Source organism: Anabrus simplex, chromosome 1 (genome assembly GCF_040414725.1).
Source record: "Anabrus simplex isolate iqAnaSimp1 chromosome 1, ASM4041472v1, whole genome shotgun sequence".
In the NCBI taxonomy this organism is placed as follows: domain Eukaryota; kingdom Metazoa; phylum Arthropoda; class Insecta; order Orthoptera; family Tettigoniidae; genus Anabrus; species Anabrus simplex.
The window spans coordinates 864452766-864472905 of NC_090265.1; the positions used below are offsets into that span (position 1 = coordinate 864452766).

At 37.1% G+C, this 20140-nt stretch overlaps 1 protein-coding gene across 3 annotated transcripts in view; it reads left to right on the forward strand.

Moving 5' to 3' along the window:
* Nucleotides 1-20140, forward strand: part of LOC136857653 (clavesin-2) — an 81812-nt gene that overhangs the window by 19732 nt on the left and 41940 nt on the right. For all 3 annotated transcript variants that reach the window (XM_067136475.2, XM_068225262.1, XM_067136476.2), the window contains exon 3: nt 4140-4344. In XM_067136475.2, coding sequence (XP_066992576.2) covers nt 4140-4344 — 205 coding nt within the window. The remainder of the gene's footprint in view (nt 1-4139; nt 4345-20140) is intronic.

The following is a 20140-nucleotide window of genomic DNA, read 5'->3' on the forward strand; positions in this document are numbered from 1 at the left end:
TTCCTGTGTAGTTACAGATAAGCAGAATTAGAATTCAATTGTCTGGGAGAAGTATCAGTACAGTGACTACTAAATATTGAACTTTCTGGAATGTATAAGAAATTAAGTTTATTTTTGTATAACTGTGAGGTGGTTCAATCTGTCAAAACGAATGCACTAAATTTATGTAATACTGAACTGGTTTCGAGAGACTGAAGAACCTCATAGTTATAAAAGTCGAAAGTGAAGAGAGTTGTCTTCTATTATTAAAAAATTAAAGTATCAAAATAATTCATACATACCTTCTCCAGACCTGTTTTGTTTGACACATGAGTTTGTTATTTGTAAGCCATGTATCAAAGTCTATGCACTGCACTGAAGTAAACTGTTTTGTTTGTACTAGATAGATTTCTATAAAACTTGGGTGAATAATCAGTTAATGTAGTATCCTAAATTTAATAGGAATGATCATTTTACTATAAAATCAACGGTAGTGTTATAATCAGTTGCAGAAAAATAATTGGGCAACTCAGAGCAGTTAGCTGATGATGTCTTAAAAGACTTTGTATATGAAGTATAGAAAATATACTGATAATTCTGTTTCAGAGTTACATGAAACAATTTGTATTGAAAATGGGATTTTGAAAACACAAACAGAATTTCAAACTTTACAAATCACCGGGTGAGTTGGCCGTGCAGTTAGGGGCGCGCTGCTATGAACTTCCATCCGGGAGATAGTGGGTTTGAATTCCACTGTCGGCAACCCTGAAGGTAGTTTTCTGTGGTTTCCCATTTCACACCAGGCTAGTGCTGGGGCTGTACCTTGATTAAGGCCACGGCCACTTCCTTCCCACTCCTAGGCCTTTCCTATTCCATTGTCACCATAAAACCTCTCTGTTTCGGTGTGATGTAAAGCAGATTGTATAATAAAATTTTAAAATGTTAACCCTCTACTGCATACTGTGGCCTTCAGGCAACAAATAACTTTTCACCTGTATAAATGGATAAATATTGTAGACAGAGGTAGTTTTACAGCACACCTTCAACAGTACAATCAATTAAACACTTATCCCAGTGATGCCTTGTTTTTTTTTTTACATAACATAAGACAAAATAGCCCTACAACCAAAGGTACTCCTTCCACCCCGTCGACATCCACGCGAACCAACCACCTTTTTTTTTTACGTGGGCCCTCCCCATCACATTACCACAGGAGTACCTCTGGCTCAACCTCAAAGACATTACCGACCTACGGTTCTGCAGGCTGTACTTGCGCCTCGCAGTACGTACCCATGGCCAGTAGGTAGTAAGGTTCGGTCTTTGAATGTTAAAATGAATGTTAAAAGCTTAGCGTAAAATCGTGAAAAATCGTATATATATTCAACTATGGCAATCCACATCACATATGAGTGTTCAGCTATTAGCCCCAGTTAAGAATTGCTCGTACATCTAATATACTGATCGTATGTTGAGCATTAAAGCTTGAAATTTTCTTCACCAAACGAAAACGAAAAATAATTCATGCAGTAGAGGGTTAACAAATCTATTTTACTAACACTTAAAGAACCATGCATGCTCCATCAGGCATTTAATTAATTAATCAATCAATCAATTAACTACTGTCAGCAGCCCTGAAGATGGTTTCCTATTTTCACACCAGGCAAATGCTGGGGTTGTACCTTAATTAAGGCTACGGCTGCTTCCTTCCCACTACTAGCCCTTTCCTATCCCGTCGTCGCCATAAGACTCATCTGTGTCAGTGCGACGAAAGCAGCTTGAAAAAATAAATTGATCAATCATTTGAAGAGAAACCATTAAAAAGGAGACCTCAAAGGATCATTTCCGAACAGGAGAGATAGATGAGAAGCGAAAGAATGAAGGGTTTTGGGAAGAGAAGAGAAGAAAGACCAAGAAGTTTTAAGTTCTATGCGTTCCATTGTTAGCCACATTTGGAAACAAAACAAAAGTACAAGTCATTACTATAGGTACTAGCGTTATTAACTTGTGGAAAAATATTTGACTCTTAAAGTAATATCCCACAGTAATATTGTACCTGAATTTGTGGCAGAAATTTGAATTTTTTAAATGTGACTTGTTGCTATTTGCATTCCTGTTGATGAAGTAGGGAGATAGTTGATATTATACTAGTATATTTCCGTAGTAGCTGTTAAAAAGTGAGCAATATTTCATAGTCTTGGAACAAATAGTTTCTTAGATATGAACCTACAAAATGGGCCTTGAGACATCCAGCTGCCCTTCAATGAAAAATTTTTTTTTGCTACTAGTTTAACATCGCCTACAACATCAAAGTGTTTCGGCGACGGAAGGGTGGGAAAGGGCTAGGATTGTGAAGGTAGCGGCCATGGCCATAATTAAGGTACATCCCCAATATTTGCCTGGTGTTAAAATGGGAAAACACAGAAAACCACCTTCAGGGTTGCCGATGGTGGGATCCGAACCCACTATCTCCCAAATGCAAGCTCACAGCTGCATGACCCTCAGTGCATGGCCAACTTGCTCAGTCAATGAAAATAGATGATTTTTGTAATTTCACCAAGCTAAATCCAAATCAAGAAACAAAGGTATTGTATCAACCAACCAACCAACCAACCAACCAACCAACCAACCAACCAACCAACCAAGAGAAATTAAACAAATGCAGGATGTTCACTACGGATCTCTTGAACTTAAAGGCTCAATAAATTATTCTCTTTTTAACAAACTTTCACTAAATTTGGGAAATTTCCTTTTTTATCCAGAACATTCTCAAAATTATTCATCAGTTGTACCTGAATGTTTGCAGTGATGACTGAATATTATCTCTTTCGATTAGAGAATGATTATTGAAGCTTTCTTCCCTGGAATAAAGGTTTCTTGTATGGGCCATTTCTTAATGGTATATACATACGGGTAAAAAAGAAAACGGGCACAAAATATATATGTTTAGGAAACTGATGGCAAATAGTGATTTTCCATGTAAGCACAAGTGGGTACAATAAACACAAAAGAAATCCTGGATACAAACTTTTCTGCTGCAGCTTTTGTCAGTGGAGGATAGAATCATCTGTTTCTTAATGACATATTGTTTGTCACCAGCACAAGTATTAATAAGTTAAGGAAATTATATGCAAAAAATTGAGTTCTTGTTCTCAGCCATTTGAGGTATGTAATATACTGAAATTTGTGATGAAAAATAACGTTGAAGCTTATCAAGACTTCCTTATTTCTTCTTCAAGCCAAAACAAGCTACCCATGATTCTTACTGCTGGCTTAATCCTTTTGTGTGTTCTAGCATGAACATGTCAGTGGAATTGTAGGAAATGGAAGTGGACTGTGGCATAGGAACTGAGGAATAATTTATCATTTATATTACCTTGTGTCATAAAAGCAGCTGACACCAATGAAAATGTACAGCAACCAAACCAAACCAAATAAAATAAAAAGGAAGAACTTTAAAAAGCAGTACAGGAGGTTACCTAGTTGTACTTCCTCGTAAAACCACCACCACCACCACCACCGTACAGTCTCAAATTAGTCACATCCCTCTTTAACGAGTTTAGTGTCAGCTTTAAGACGAAACACTGGTTTCGTAGAGCAAGTCCTCTACAATTAATTACACTTTATTTCAGAATTTCTGCGAACAGATGATGATTTCCTTCTGATGGTGGAAGTGATTTGTCATGTTCCACACCCAGCTGTGTACTGAAATGCATGATTGAATTCTTATGCAGAAAATAATTGTTTTATTTCTTTATTCAAGGTCTATATTGTCAGTTTTGTATCGCTTTAGGCCAGACTGCTCCCTTAAGGCAGATTGTATAAAATAAACAATTATGATTGTAAGAACATGCAAGGTGACGACTGGCTTATTTCACTCAGTCTTATTTTTACAGCAACATCATCGTTCAAGAATATTTTCTTCTTTAAGAGTTTCAGCTTCTACCCTGCAAATTCTATTTCTATTTTTCTGTAGTATCCTCCATCATTGGGGAAATGGAGTGTGTGTTAAAATGCAATTTTTTTTTCTTTTTATGAAATAGACTTTGGACAAATCTCTACTAACATAATTTTCTTTTCAGTATGGGTAATATTTGTTTCTTGTTTTTATTGGAAACTACCATAAATTATGCTAATGTGTATTAATTTTTTCTATATTTCAGAATTTCTACGAACAGATGATGATTTCCTGATGCGGTTTCTGCATGCTAGAAAATGTAATGTTCAAGACAGCTTTGAGCTGTTGGTCAACTATTACTCATATCGGCAGCGCAACAGCCAACTTTTTGTTCAATTCAGTGCACAGGAGGAAGGTATTCAGCAGGCATTACGAGATGGTTTTCCTGGAGTTCTTCCTGATAGAGATAGGTGAGTTAAATTGACTTGTTTGATTTACAGAAAATTAGGGACTTGAAATTTTTCTTCATAAAAATATGCCTCTAATTACAAGTTAATTGTTAAGTTGTTTTTCTGCTTGTGGCAAAGGTTGTAAGGAGAGCAAATTATGACTAGTAAACATTTCAAAACTTCAAATTTTGACTTTTAAAATTGGAGATAGTTTAGTCCAAAAATCAATCTTGATTAAAGGGAAGTATGGAGTTTAAAAAGTGAAAGCTGCACTCACAAAATATTGCTTCTGAATTTGTGTGTTTATTTAACAAATTGACTAGTAATTATGTATTCTTTTATTGCTGTTTGTTTCTAGCAATTTACAACTGTCTCTACCAGGTTAATTGTCAGATAATAATTCTTCTCTCTTAGTTAAAATACGGATTGAGTATTTCGAGAGACTCTCAGCTCAGGGAATCTGGGTTGGCAGTTGAGCCTGGCTTTTGCATGTATTTATTTGTGCCAGCTTCTTTGCTTGCATCTTCCACATCCAGCCTCCCATGGTCAACTTTTGTTCTCTTCCACGAGAGGTTTGTGAGTGTTAGGAAGTCTTATAGTTTCATGCCCTTTCCATTCTTTTGCCGAAGCCCTCATTTTTTTGAAGGGTTGGAACTCTTCCAGTTTTCCTCTGATTAGTGGTGGTTGCCTAGTTGTACCCCCCCCCCCCCCCAAACAATACCACGAACAAAAGGACTGGTGCGACTAGCCTCTCGGTTTCTGTTCATAAAAATGTACCTTCATTTCATGTGGACTTTTATTTGTGCATAATCCATTATGATGAATTCCCTTGTTATTCACTTCATCAGAAGAGTGTATGAAAGGCAAATGTTTTTCAAATTAAATTCGATCATGTACATTTTCAGATAGAGTAAAACTAAATTGTGAGAAATTAAAAACTGTTTCAGTCTACTAGCATACCCAAACTTAGTTGCTTTGAATTTATTTGCATCTTGTTCATTCCCTTAACACATTAGCTTCCATATGGGTCTGGCCAGACCAGCACCCTATTTAATGTAAAGATTCTTGCTGGCAGGTGATTACAACTGTCATTCCTGCATTGACCTGGCTCAGTTTAGTGGAGGTTATATAAACTATGACATCAAAAGAGATTTTGAGGCATGTCAGTGATGCAATACCATTGATGGGGTTAGTAAGACATTTTACAACATTTCTGAAATGTTATATGAAATGCACTTGTACTGGCCCAGTGAGGTTGACCATACAATTTTATATAACAATAACCAAAATAACATTGGCAAATAGATGACAATGCAGGAAACCTACACCAGATAACTTTTATTCATTCTACTCATTATATGGCCTGAAATAGAAGAAATATACATATTTTATAAGTGCAGAATTAAATGTCTTAATTTTTGTAGTTTTGGCAGGTAATGAATGATCTTTCTATCTACATAATAATTATAAGCATATATATGTGTAATGGCCTTAAAAGTAAAGCAGAACATCATATTGTATATTTACACTCATAATAACCTAGCTACAAGAGACTTCTTTGAAACATCTTCAAAACATTACTTAATGAAGAGCTTTGAAACAGTCCTTACACAAAAAGGGCTTGTTGGGACACTGTTCACAAAATGTTGTCACCTTCTTCACATTCTTTGCTTGCTTATGGCCTTCTGCTTCCATAACCCTTCTGTAGCAAACTTTGAATTTACTACGGAGTCTTCTTTTATTCTTTCCTTCTTCATAAAGACGGCTGTTTCAGACAGGTAGTGGTACCCAGTCATGAGTGGGTGATTTAGGCTTTGTTTGAATGTGGTTATGGACATTCCATAGCTCTTAGGTCCACTGCTGTTTGCTCCTGTGTTAATTTTGTAAGCATCGAGCGAGTTGGCTGTGTTGTTAGGGGTGCGCAGCTGTGAACTTCCATCTGGGAGATAGTGGGTTCGACCCCCACTGTCGGCAGCCCTGGGGAGATAGTGGGTTCGAACCCCACTGTCGACAGCCCTGAAGATGGTTTTCTGTTGTTTCCCATTTTCACACCAGGCAAATGTACCTGTACCTTAATTAAGGCCACGGCCGCTTCCTTCCCACTCCTAAGCCTTTCCCATTCCATCGTCACCATAAGACCTCTCTGTGTCGGTGTGACGTAAAACAAATTGAAAAAAAAAAAAAAAAAAATTGTAAGCAAGCCAGGAGTTAACTACAGCTTTTTCCACAAGAAATTCCTCAACAACTTTGTGATACCACCTCTGTGTTTTTCTGATGGCAGTGCTGTAAGAGGACATCTGGTCTTAAACATCTATTTCTATTTTGGCTTTGTTGTAATTGACCACTACAAGGGGCTTGAAAATTAGTTCATTTTTCTGTTCCATTTCCCTGTGTCAAACTCAGAAGTTTTTTGTGGATATCATATTGACTTCTCTTTTGTCAAGCCATTTTGTCATTACACTGCCACTTGCATTCTCAAAACATTTCCCCTCTTTTCAAGTTTTTAGTAAGCAGGTCCCAGGGCAAACCTCTTTGGTTCCTCCTTACTGTGTCAACAAGATGGGCGTTTCTTGACAGCAGTTGATTTGCTAGTTCCTTAGAGTTGTGCACATGTCTCTTGTTTAAATAATTATTAATCAGTAGTTCCATAACCACAGATGTTACCATGCACATGCCTTCGCTCATTGCTTTTCTTTCCCCATATAAACTTGTACACCATAGTTTATTTATCAACTCGTATCACAAACTTTGAGGAATATCCTCTTTGAAAACTAGTTTTCCTCAAAATGGAATCATGCTCTCGTCTGTAACCAGACTTTCATCAGGTTTAAAAAAAAAGTCCGAAACAGTTCATTTAGCTTCGAAAGAAGGGTGGGGAATATTTTTGCAAGATGACCTTCGCATACCATATTTTCATTATCATAGAAATGCAAGAACTGGAGAAGTAAATGAAATCAGTTCCTACTCATCATGCTAGCCATTAAGTTTTTATGTAGTTTTTTTCATCGACCAGTAATCACCGATTCTAGGAAACTATGCTAATCCTATCCACAGGAGAAGGTCAAGCAATGTTTTCATTTCCTTTCAATTTGTTGAACGCCACTTTTGAAGTCTGCTTCTTTATTGTAACCTACAACTAAGAATGACTTTCGATGGCATTTTTGTTATCTCATCCTCCATAAGCTGAGTAATTTCGTATATCAAATATTGCTTCTTGTAGTCAGATGTGACAAATTAAAACTGTAACCTGAACTACCAGTAAAAGGAAAAAGTTTTTGTTAGTCTTCAAGTCTCTCCCATTCCATGTCTTCATCTGCCTCTTGTACATCACGCTCACTTTCATTTATCCTTACCTGACAAATACCTTTCTGAACACTGAATGTCCTGGAAATTCCTAATCAGGGTCTGAATTATCGTTGTTACCACCACAGGCTTCAACAGGATGTCTGTACTCACACCATCATCACGTTTAACACCTTAGCTGCCCCAAGCCATTTTGACTCCCTTCTCCTTAAGTGCCAAAATAATTTTAGCATAGTATCTTTAAATTCCTATTTTGCCATGCCTAGATATTACCTATAAAACATACATGAGACAAAAATCTAAAAAGGAATGGGGATAAGACCATCATGCTGATAGGGTCAACACATTTATTACTTTTAATCGTTAAGGGTATATAAAATTGATCTGCCCACCTGATCGGGCAGTGGTTATTTTTAACTCTCCGCAAGGAAAACTGATTTGTTGTGTTGGTTCATCCAAAGTTTGTCCTGTGTGATAGTAGCTGCAAATATGAGTAATTATTTAGATGAAAATGGCATTCTTCGTGTCACTGACTGTCTTGAATCGAATCAGCCTGAATGTGCTAATGATCTTATGAGCGAGTATTATGATAGAAAAGAAGAATGTGTGAAAAAGGAAATCAAGTTTAAATATCTTGTACTCTCTGGTTCAAATCGTGCAGGAATCTGCAAAAAAAAAGTGTTCATCGGTTTACACTGTGTAACGTAGAAAAGGATCTTCAAGTTAAGTACAGTTTTGTTAGTTTTAGGCAATAATCCTAAGGATGGACATGGTTACTTCAAGAAATCTCATGGAATTTCAAGAGAAGTTTGAAAAGAGTTTTAAGTTACACTTTATAATTCTCATGTTAGGTCCGTATTGAAATGCACGTAAATACAAAGTATGGTACAAGTGTTATTTTTAATATCCACCTATTCAATACAAAGAGATCTAGTAACTTCAGAATTAAATCTTATCGTAAAAAGTTACAAGGGACATGTTCCGCCCATATTAAGGGCATCATCAGCTTCAAACTCAAACCTGTAAGGTGAATAATCAGGATCCTGATTGTTCTTACAAATCGTAAAAAGAGGATATCAATGTAGGTGTTTGTCTAACATAAAATGATTAGAATGTCCTTGGTTAAAATCGTAGATTTAAGACCACATCAGTTCTTTTCCAGTGTAAACTATGCACTCTGGTGGTAACGAGGTAAAATATCTTGACTTAGAGTTTAACGTAAAGATGTACTCCAGACAGCAGAGTGAAGTTTAGCTTTTACTTGTCCTATTTAAGCGAAAACTTCAATATCAGTCTCAGTAAGCTGCAAGTTGATGTGTGTTCTACGAGGAGTTGGAAATGATGATGAATTTATCCCATTTCTCTGATTCTGCTAAGAATTTAGTGCAGGGAGATCTGACTGTGTATAGCTGATGGGAGTAGGAAGTTCTACAGTGAACTGCAAAATATAGAGAACTCTGCAAAACAGACTCTTCGTATATGTTGCTTTGTATTTGCTGTGATCCTCCTTACTTTAACTTTGACTGTTTTGTTCTGGTACTTATGCAATCCCTCTATACAGATGACAGTATTATTTAAATCTGATAATACAAGTAGCATTACAGATATCACAAGCTGTGCATCTCCTGTAGATCTTTCTCCCATCTTGACTTGAGCGTTTTGAGTGGGTAATAAAAACTATTATACGCAAGAATTTTTTTTCAGTTTGTGGACATTATAGTGTAAGCCATAAAAAATTTAAAACCTCATTTAATTGCAATTGAATCACCTAGAAAATGAAGAGAGAAAAAAGTAACTACTGCAGTAATTCTTTAGACATTGTACTTGACTTCATCTATGTTAGACATTTTGTCTGTAGACATTTAATTCTTACTTATTAACTCCAAACTTTGCAGTAAATTAGACATTTTTGTCCCTAGACATTTATTTCTTAGCCATTTTATTCATGTAGACCTGTTTTCTGTTAGACACCATGTACATACTATGGTAAATTTTATGTGAGGTTAATTACTCATATTACACAATCTCATCTGGATAAACACAGGGAAAACTGATCGAGTGACATGGAGTTTCTTTTGATAATGAGAGTAGAGAGAATACCAGCATGAAAATGGTTGAAAGCAGTTCCATGTAATTAATCTCGTAATGGAACCGTATTGAGGATAATATATTAAAATTATAAAATTCTTTTATTAACAACCACCTACTCAATACAATATAATACACTCATTGAATTATAAAATAATCATGAGGCGTCTTAAAAAATGGCTTAAATAACGGAACACGTTTCATTCGGCATTGCGAACATCATCAGCCGTTAGTACAAAGACTAAGGTCAGGGCCCTGAACTTAAGTGATTAAAATTGTTAAAAGAATAACAATGTCGTAATAAAAAGTAATATGATAACATTAGACTTAATTAGTAACAGTATGTACAGATCAACAGCAAGAATTTATGGTGAAATACATTGAACGATGGCAGTCTGTGGAGTTAAAAACAATCATGGGGTTGTTAAAGTAAAAAACAAAAATATATATTGTAGACAATTAAAATATACGTCAATGTGTGAAGCGTGGATTAATTATTGACGTTGGAGTTCTTACAATTGTGCGAAAACAAAAATTGAATTAGAGTTAATTGAACAGTACGAGTCAAATAGAACCAGTCAAAAGGCGCATGACGACGTAACCAAGGATGATATGACGTGATCACCGGTAAAATTCTGTAGGAGAGAGAATCACAATGCCAGAAGGAAATACAAGTTGAACTAGTCCACATTTACGCGCTAGCATAAAATTAAAAACGTATACAATGTAGAACATCAATGATGAACTCATTAAGGAGTAACTGTGATCTTGAATAAGGGAGAGTTCAGGCAATCCGTAGATGAATGAAGCAGATTGTGGCACAATTGGAGTCTGAAATCTGGAATGAAAGAAAAGGGAGGAAAATGAAATTATGTTATAACAGAAAATGAAGGAGGAAAGAATAATTTGAAAGAGGAGGCTTACCCTTGGGACTAGTGTGAGGTGTCCGCTAGTGTTAGCTGCGTGAAGTAAACTGGCGAGTAGCTTTATTGCTGCTTCTAGTGTTATATGTATGTATATGTAGAGGCGGGGAGTGAGTCATGTGAGGCGGAGGGGCGACCGATTCTGGGTCGAATGTTCGCTGTTGTTACAGAGGAAATATTATTGGCGGTTGTATAATTAAAAATTCTCATAAAGTTATTATTATTTATATTGAAAAGAGAAAGTAATTCTGGAATTTTTTCGATTATTGGACTTTTAATTTCTGAAGTATCATTTAAATTTTGATTTCTATTAAAATACTGGTCTAAGAATATATAAATGTTCTCAAACTCTGTCATAAGTTTACTTTTATTGACGTATTTCAAGATTTGAAGGTCTTTTTCAATTGTCGTAAAACTGTGGCCAGTTTCTTCCATATGGGTGCTCATGGCGGAATGCATTTTATGTTTCGAAGCGTTGTAGTGTTCAAGGTATCTGGTCAAAAAGCTATGTCCGGTCTGTCCGATATAAGAAAAACCACAATGGGTGCATTTAAGCCTATAGATACCAGAGTTCAAGAATTTATTGTGGTTAATGTTAACTATATTTGAATTGAAGAATATATTGTGGTTCATATATCGGGTTCTATAAGCGATATTAATATCGTATTTCTTTAGAGGGTTAGTAACTTGAAATAAGCCTGGGTTCGTGTAGGTAAAGGGAGCATATTTCGTTTTTTTAGGCTTGTCCGGAATCAGTTTCGTTGCGGTTTTTAATTTTATCTTGTTGATGATTTTATTAATCATCAAGGGATTATAGCCATTAATTCTGGCCAAATCCTTGATAAAGTTTAGTTCTCTTTTGCGATTTTCAGTTGTAAGCGGGATTTTTAATGCTCTATAGACAAGACTAAAAAATGCAGCCTGTTTATGAGATTGCGGATGTAAGGAATCGTTTCTTATAGTGATGGGGGCACAAGAAGGCTTTCTAAATATTTGAAAAATGAATTTATTATTCTCTCTTGAAACGTTTAAATCCAAAAAGTTTAGAGAACCGTTGATCTCGTCTTCCTTAGTGAATTTGACATCATTGTCAAGCTCATTAAGGGATGTTAGCACGCTTTTTATTACGACATTGTTATTCTTTTAACAATTTTAATCACTTAAGTTCAGGGCCCTGACCTTAGTCTTTGTACTAACGGCTGATGATGTTCGCAATGCCGAACGAAACATGTTCCGTTATTTAAGCCATTTTTTAAGACACCTCATGATTATTTTATAATTCAATGAGTGTATTATATTGTATTGAGTAGGTGGTTGTTAATAAAATAATTTTATAATTTTAATATGAAAGCAGTTCTTTGCAAAACAGCAGCAGTTTGGTGAATTCACACATGCAACAAATTCTAGAAATAATTCTGTCATTTCAGGAAAAGTTTTCTACTTTGCTCATGAAAGATTCCTGTCCAGGTGAGTTGAATGAACTGTATAATTTTATTATGGCATTGTTTGACACTATCAGCAAGCTGCCAGGTCCTAAGCACCATTCTCTTCATTACTATGAAATGAGGAAACATAGTAAGTTCTTTTCGTGGAATGATTAGAAATACGGTGAGTGTAGTAACCTGCAGCAGCAATCAGAGAGACAGGCAATCAGAGAGACAGGGAGAGAAGAAAGGAAAAATTCAAGTATTAGCTTGTCTAATATCAATATTTTAATGAATGTAAAAAAATTTGTTAGATCACTGTTGAGTACAGGAAAGAATAACGAAATCTGTCGGATACCAATTGAAGTACTGAAGGATGTGTTGTGTGTGTCCTCCGCGCTCAGCTCTGCGCCTACGCTCCGCAACCCGCTGCATCACCGATGTTTCCAGGGCCTACGAGAGGAGTGCACTGCGCCTGGCATGCTCGTCGATGACGTCAGCCAGCGCTATATAAGGAGCGACGTTCCTAACCTTACCGAGGACTACCCCAGTGTCCAACAGCCAGCCCACACCGCAAGTCAAACACGGAGGCATTCCTCTTAAAAACGTGTCTTGAACAGGTGGACAGATTGCTGGTTGTGAGGTCTCACCTCCAGACATTGCCTCATCTTCCCTGATGTCCGTAGCCACGTTGAGCCCCGAGTCAAGCATTCTGCTACACTCCCAAGTCCTCACCAGTGCTCCGACGACTATCTTAGCATTCTGCGAATTAAGATATTGATGCAAGTTCCTTGCAAGCCTAAGTCCAATACTAGCATTATACTAACGCTACTCTCTCTACAAGTTACGCTTGTTATCCCACAACAGATAGTTTTCGACTATCCAAGGACATTTCCCAGTGAAATAGACTATCTCCTCAAGATAGGTGTAAATGTGTATATAGGACTCTCTCTCTGTAAATATATTTTTGTGCCACAGACTCTCAATCTAGCATTTAATAACAGCATTAACTGCATGCAGTCAATCAAGCTTAAGAAAGACAAGTTTCATTTCAATTCTTGTAAATACTGTATAAAACTCTTGAAGAAATAAACTTTATGTTGTGTTACTGTATGCCAAGTTCCTTGCATACAACAGGATGCAATGGAAAGAAAATGGGGATTGCTTAGTAATTCCTGTCTTGAAAATTATGAACCTATTTTAAGTACTTCACAGCAGGGCAATCTGGACCAGTTGTTCAAAATTTCTGTAGATGTCATACAACAATCTCTGGATACTATGAGATCTGATTCCATGCCTGGACCCGATAAGATATTAGTATGGACTCTAAAATTAACAGAATGTTCTCCCGTAATTTCTGCACTCCTAGAAGTAATGCTTAAATGGGGAGTGGTTCCTGATAAGATGAGAGAGGCAAGAACTATCTTTACCGGGCGAGTTGGCCGTGTGGTTAGGAGCGCGCAGCTGTGAGCTCGCATCCGGGAGATTGAGTTCGAACCCCACTGTCGGCAGCCCTGAAGATGGTTTCCCGTGGTTTCCCATTTTCACACCAGACAAATGCTGGAGCTGTACCTTAAGGCCACAGCCCAGGCCTTTCCTGTCCCATCGTCGCCATAAGACCTATCTGTGTTGGTGCAAAGTAAAAAAGAAGAAGAAGAAAACAATACAAACTTAATTTATAAGGCCAAAGGTGAGAAGTGTGACCTGGCTAATTGGAATCATATTTCTGTATGTGCTGTGATACGGCATTTAATAGAAAGGACTATTGATGGGATATTGAGACAATGTATAAAGTTCAGTGAGAATCAGAGAGGATTTGTATCTCAGCCAGGAACATTTAACGTTTCATTGGTAGATTGTGAAGGGCTAGAAATGACAAGATCGATATCCACAATGCTAGATATAACTCAAGCTTTTGACACTGTGAGGTTAGACCATTTAGATAAATGTCTGGATTCTCAACCAATCCCAACAGCACTCCGTAATTTAGTTAAAGTCCTTTCAAGAGGGAACTTTACGAGAATACACAATTCAAATAGAACTTCCGAACCAATTGAGCTGCAGAAAGGAGTTTTCCAGGGATCACCTCTAGCTCCATTTCTTTTTTAATTTGACAATAGATTTCATTCCCACGGAACTGTCAGAGAAAGAAATAACTGGCAAATTTTATGTCTTTTCAGTTTCAAGAGAATTAGAAGAATTGACCATAGCTTCTTTTGCAGATGATATTGTTGTCGTAGGACATAACATGGCTGCAGCTCAGGAACTAGTGATATGATGGTAAAATCATTACTGCCAAAAATAGGTTTCCAACTAAATGAAAATAAATTTGTTTATAAATGTTGAGCATGGAAAGCTGACAGAAAAGGACCCCGAGTCTTTATACTGATTATTTCATAAGAGGCATTAAAAAAAGGGGGAATCCATTAAATATTTAGTTTCATTCAATAAAGAGATAAAATTTGATCATGAATCATTCATATTGAATCTTAAAAATGACCTTGAAAACTTAATGTAAACACTTATGCCATGTCCAGACCAGAAGCTGAACGTAGTTAAAGGGTCGATGCATAAGTTCGTGCAGTTCTTATATTTTATATTATTTTACTGTCACGCACTGTAACTCACAATCACTCTCTATGACCTGCCAACGTTCAGGTAGCAATTGAATGCCTTGCCTGTAGAACTGTGTTGGTTTTGACTGGAAGAAATCTGTTAGCCATTGATCAAGAGAAGCTTCATCAGGAAACACTTGTCCCTGAATGTGGTTAGGAATAGAGTGAAAAAGATGGAAATCTGAGGGGGCAATGTCAGGGAAATATGGAGGATGTGGAAGAGGTTCCCACCCAAGTTCAGCAATCACACCCTTGGTCAATTGCGCTGTATGCAGATAAGCGTTATCATGGACCAATAAGACTGGTTGTTGTCTTTGTCTTTTGTTGTCAGTAGCAACGGCAAGCCATCTTAGCTGGTCACTATACACAGAAGAGATAAATCATTACGTTTTTCAGTAGATGTTCATGGTGAAGAATGCTATCTTTGTTCCACCAAACACACAACATGATTTTCTGTGGATGGGCGCTATCCTTAGTAGAGGGAATTGCTTTTTCTTTTTATGGGCTGAGCCACTCATTCCTCGTCTTCATGTTGACATACAGGCACCATTTCTCATCACCGGTGACAATGTTCGTCCCTATCACAAGCCATCTGGTGCTGGGCAAGCAATGACGAACAGATGTGTACTCCTTGATTTTTCTTACTGTCACTTAATACATGTGGTACCCATCTACCCAATTTCTGTACCTTACCCATCGAATGTAAATGGCGTACAACAGTTAACTGATCACATTCAAAAACTTGTGCCATTTCCTGCATTGTTTGACGAGGATTTTCATGAAGCAACTCATTCACGCGATTTTCATCAAAATCTGAAGGTCTTCCAGAACGTGGATCATCAGACAAGTCAAACCGTCCTGCTCGTAAGCGGGAAAACAGTTTTTTTGCTGTTCTTTCAGCAATTGCTTCATTCCCATACACTGCACAAATTGTTCTCGCTGCTCCTGCTGCACTGGATCGTTGGTTAAACTCAAAGAGTAAAATGTGTCGGAAATGCTCACTTTTCTCAACTTGACATTCCATATCCGTTTGTCTGAAATATACACAAATAATATGTTCACCATCAAGAAAACCTGTGTTTCACAACACACAAACTCCAAACTCAGTTAAAACAGCAGAATACCGCACAAACTTATGCATCGACCCAATAATTAGTACATATAGCCAACATTTATATATCCATTGCAAATGGCACCAATTCAGCAACTTCCAGCAAAATATTTAGAAGACATAGATAAAATTTTCATAGCTCTGTCAAGGAAATGCTGCTTTTACCATCAATAGCAGGGTTATATCCTTTTAAGACCTGAAAGAAAACTGGCGGTGTGAATTTTTGTTTGTATGTCAAAAAGTGACTAAAATGCTCTTAAATACATATATTTTTAGTTTATTCTACAAAATAAAAATTAACATCTGAAAAAAGGCACCCACACAATTGTGCGTGTCAGGACTTAATTCACTACTTACAAAAAATAAAAAATTCAACTCATTACATTTGAATATACACATGTACATGATCAAATGTTCAATTTTCAGTGTGGAACGATTTTAAACAATTAAAATCTTATACGTTACATTTCTCACGTAGAGTACGAGTTCTACTTTCACAGTCCTTTTTGTGGCAGCATCCAGCACTCCCGCATGCATTGCCTGTCTGCATGCATTGCCTGTAGGGAAACCTAGCCCGCACAATTGTGCGTATCAACATTCAAAACCTCGTAGTATTTCGTACGATGTTGCAAGTTCACAATTTACATTCGCTAAACAATTTTCACACTTCATTGATTATATTCTGATATTCAGTAAAGCTTCTAGATTAATATGAATGCAATAAATAAATACTTACTTTAGGAATTACTGCCTCCCGTCATCTTGCCGATGAACAGTATTTTTAAACTCTTCTTCCTGCCCCCTGGTGGTCAAGCACTAAATAAAAACAGCTGAAGTACATGTCCCGCACAAGCACTGCAGTCTGGTCTAGCGCCAAGAAAACGTCAAATAAGCTCAGACATAAATAAAATACGAACCCGCACAATTGTGCGTACACGGTCTGAAGAAGTAAGAAGTTCAGAGGTTTGGGTCTGGTACGAGTATCTTGGGAGGCTTACCTTCAAAAGTGTAATATTATTAGTATTTTATTGATCTGTAATAATCCCCATGTGAATAATTTAAGGCCTCTAGAAGAAGAACTTATAGGATCATGCCATCATTTTGATCTCTCCTGGCCAACGGAGTATCGTAAATCAGCTGCTAGAAACCTAAGGGAAAAACTTCATCAGATGGAATATAACATTTGGAAAGCATTGCCTGTAAAGGGCAAAGAGATCAAAATATACCATGAAGTCACTAAAGCCAATAATTGGATAGCCAACAAGTTAGGATTGTCTACCTCTGAATGGCAATGTTGTGGCTGTAAGAGTTGTTCCCGATCGGTCCTTGGATGGTTCCCGGTGCAGATATGGATGCCCGGAGAATGAAACCCATGCTCACGTTCAAGGGCGATGTGACCATGGTTTATTACTCGGAAACGCTTGACACCATCAAGTAAGTAAATTTCTTTCAAGAATAAAATTTACTGTGTCCACCTATTCAATACAAGTATATTCTTTAGTGATTATATCCTGCATGAATTACATATACTAATTAGGTACATGTTTTGCCCTAGTTTTGGGCATCTTCAGCCTAATGATAATCTTGAGGTAAAGTTCTTAATCCAATTAAACATTTGAACTTAAAACTAAACACAGTTGTTTTGTACTTAACAATCAAGTAAGGAAACTAATAGCAGAAGCATTGAAAGGCAAATCACAGGAAGTTGAGGGGAAAGTATCCTGTATTGCAACAAACGACTCCACTAGATAAATAGTCTTGGACATCTTGGCATATTCAAAAGTCACCAGGAATGGATTCAATATAGACCCAACAATTAGATTTGAAACGGGAATAAATCAGCCAGAAGAAGTAACTGTTGAGAGGAAGAACATATATGAGCCAACATTTGGATGTTTCAAGGAATTATGTTATTTTAACATCTAGAAGTAATAGGACTTCTAATAGGGTATTCTTTGAATCATTGCAGAAGAAATTTGGATTACCACAATCTTTACAAGATGAAATTGCCACAGTGTTGCTGAAGAAATTGTGCCAAAGTTTAGTCCATCTGCATAAATGAGAATTGGTACATTGAAAAAAGAAGAAGAAGAAAAAAAAGCTGGGGGGGGGGGGGGAGTATACTGAGTCTGACTATCTCCAATGGGAGACAGTTTTCAAATAAATAAAATAATACTGTCCTGGTACCCTGAAAAGGTTTTTCTTGTACTGGAAATATAAACCCGAAAGAGAAGGAAATGTGCCAGTATGTGATAGAATGAATTGAAAATAATTGTACAGGAGTTGACTAAATTGAGGAAACAGTTCTCAAGGTACATGGGGAAGACAATGAAATTAAGTCCAGTGATACCAATCACAGAAGTAGTTCTGCATCCACTGGTGATGTTGCAGGTTTGAGTGCAAGTTCCTAGCTGGATTTGGAATCCCTGGAATCCAGTGATACAAATCAGTTGCCCTCAAATCCTCTAGTTTTAGTTGTGTTGCAAGTCCAGTAAAAAGTATTAATGTGAACATCAGTAATGAATACAAGAGTGAATTTCTGGCTGAAGGAAGGTAACAAGAAGCAACTTCAGTTATTGTGTCCACAGAAACTTTTGTTTGGTTCATCAGGGCATCAACTATTAATAGGAGAAACAAGTTCATATCATGCAAGTCAATCATCTAGAACTAAAAATAATAATAATATAGGAAAACTGCACTCTCGTCTTCACCCTTTATGAAGACATTTCTGGGACCAAATACAGTGATTGACTACTTAATGTTCCTCCAGGCAAGTTGCTCCAAAGGAAAAGTACAACCACTGGGTATCTCTATCAGTGAAAAGTTCTTTATCACTGCCTAACAGAAATAAGGTTGTAAGATGAGAACGTTCATAAAGAGGTCTTCCAAGGAGACAACATCCTGAAATTAGTCTTCCATAAGTTTTCATCCCCAATGTTCCAGAGCATGATAAAATATTCCTGAGTTGCAAGAAGATATACAATAAACTGATCTCCTGAGTTTTTAATTTGACTTGCCAATCACCCATGGATGGAGATTTTCCACTGCTGTCCTCATTATATACAAAGACAACAGTTGTTTATTGTGAGCTCCACCTTGACACTTTCACCTTCAGTTCTACTTGGGAAAATATGTAGAAAAGTCCTGTTTCAACTGTATTGAGCACTTTAGGTAGCCTATACGTTAGTCTCATTTGGTCTAATTCATGCAACCAGCTGTTTGTACCTTCTACTTCAACTTATGTTTTGCTCTTAAGTTTGTCTAATTTAGGGCCATTAAGCCTCCTGTGGGCAGGGGATGCAGGTGATGCATATGATGCATATACCCACAGTATCCCCTGCCTGTCATAAGAGTGACTAAAAGGGGCAACCAAGGGATAATGGATTTTGAACCATGAGATTACTTGTGATTAGTGCCATCACGCGAGGAACATCATGGGTCAACTTTACTTGCGATTAGTACCACTATGTGAGGAACATCATGGGTCTGTGATTAGTATCATCATGGGTGGATCACTATGAGTTTATGTTGCGTGTGATTAGTACCACTATGTGAGGAATACCACAGGTCGGGGCATTGCCTGTAGTTAGTACCACTGTGTGAGGAACGCCACAGGTCTGAGTTACCTGTGAGTAGTACATTACCTGTGATTTGTATCTCTGTGTGAGGAACACTGTGAGACTATATTACTTGTGATTAGCACCACTATGTGAGGAACACCGTGGTTCTACTTTACCAGCGATTATTACAATTATGAGGTGCCGGTGACCTGGATTTTGGACCTGTTTGGACAACAAGAGTTATCGGTTTAGGATTTTGCTTTGGAAGCAGTCCCTTGTTTAGTTTATACCATTGTTTTAAGGCGACACCCCAGAGATAAAAATAGATATTTTGGTAATTTTTGCAATTTTTTTTATGACTGAAATTGAAAGGATTGAGTTTCTTCTTTCTTGTCACAAAGTTATTTCATTGAATTCAAACAATTTATCACTTTAATAATGCTTTGTTTGCCAGTCTGCACACAGCAGAAATTGGTGTGGCATCTGCTGAACCACTTTGTTAGGTGATGATGTCATTGTCATGTTTCCATTCAATCAAATATGCCTGTCTTTGCAATTACCCATCCATGGGATGGGCCAACAGCCACCTCCCCCCCTCTCCCGATATATTTATGCAGAATCGAGCTGTAAGATCTACCATATTTCTGAATGAATTTATAAATTGTAATTAATATTTCGGTACTCGGCTGTCATTGAGCAACATTGTATGCTTGTATTGGTATTCCTGATGGTACTACTGTAGTGCTGACAACTGTAAGTTTTGTTATTCTTGTATGTTTAATCTTTTGTGTGA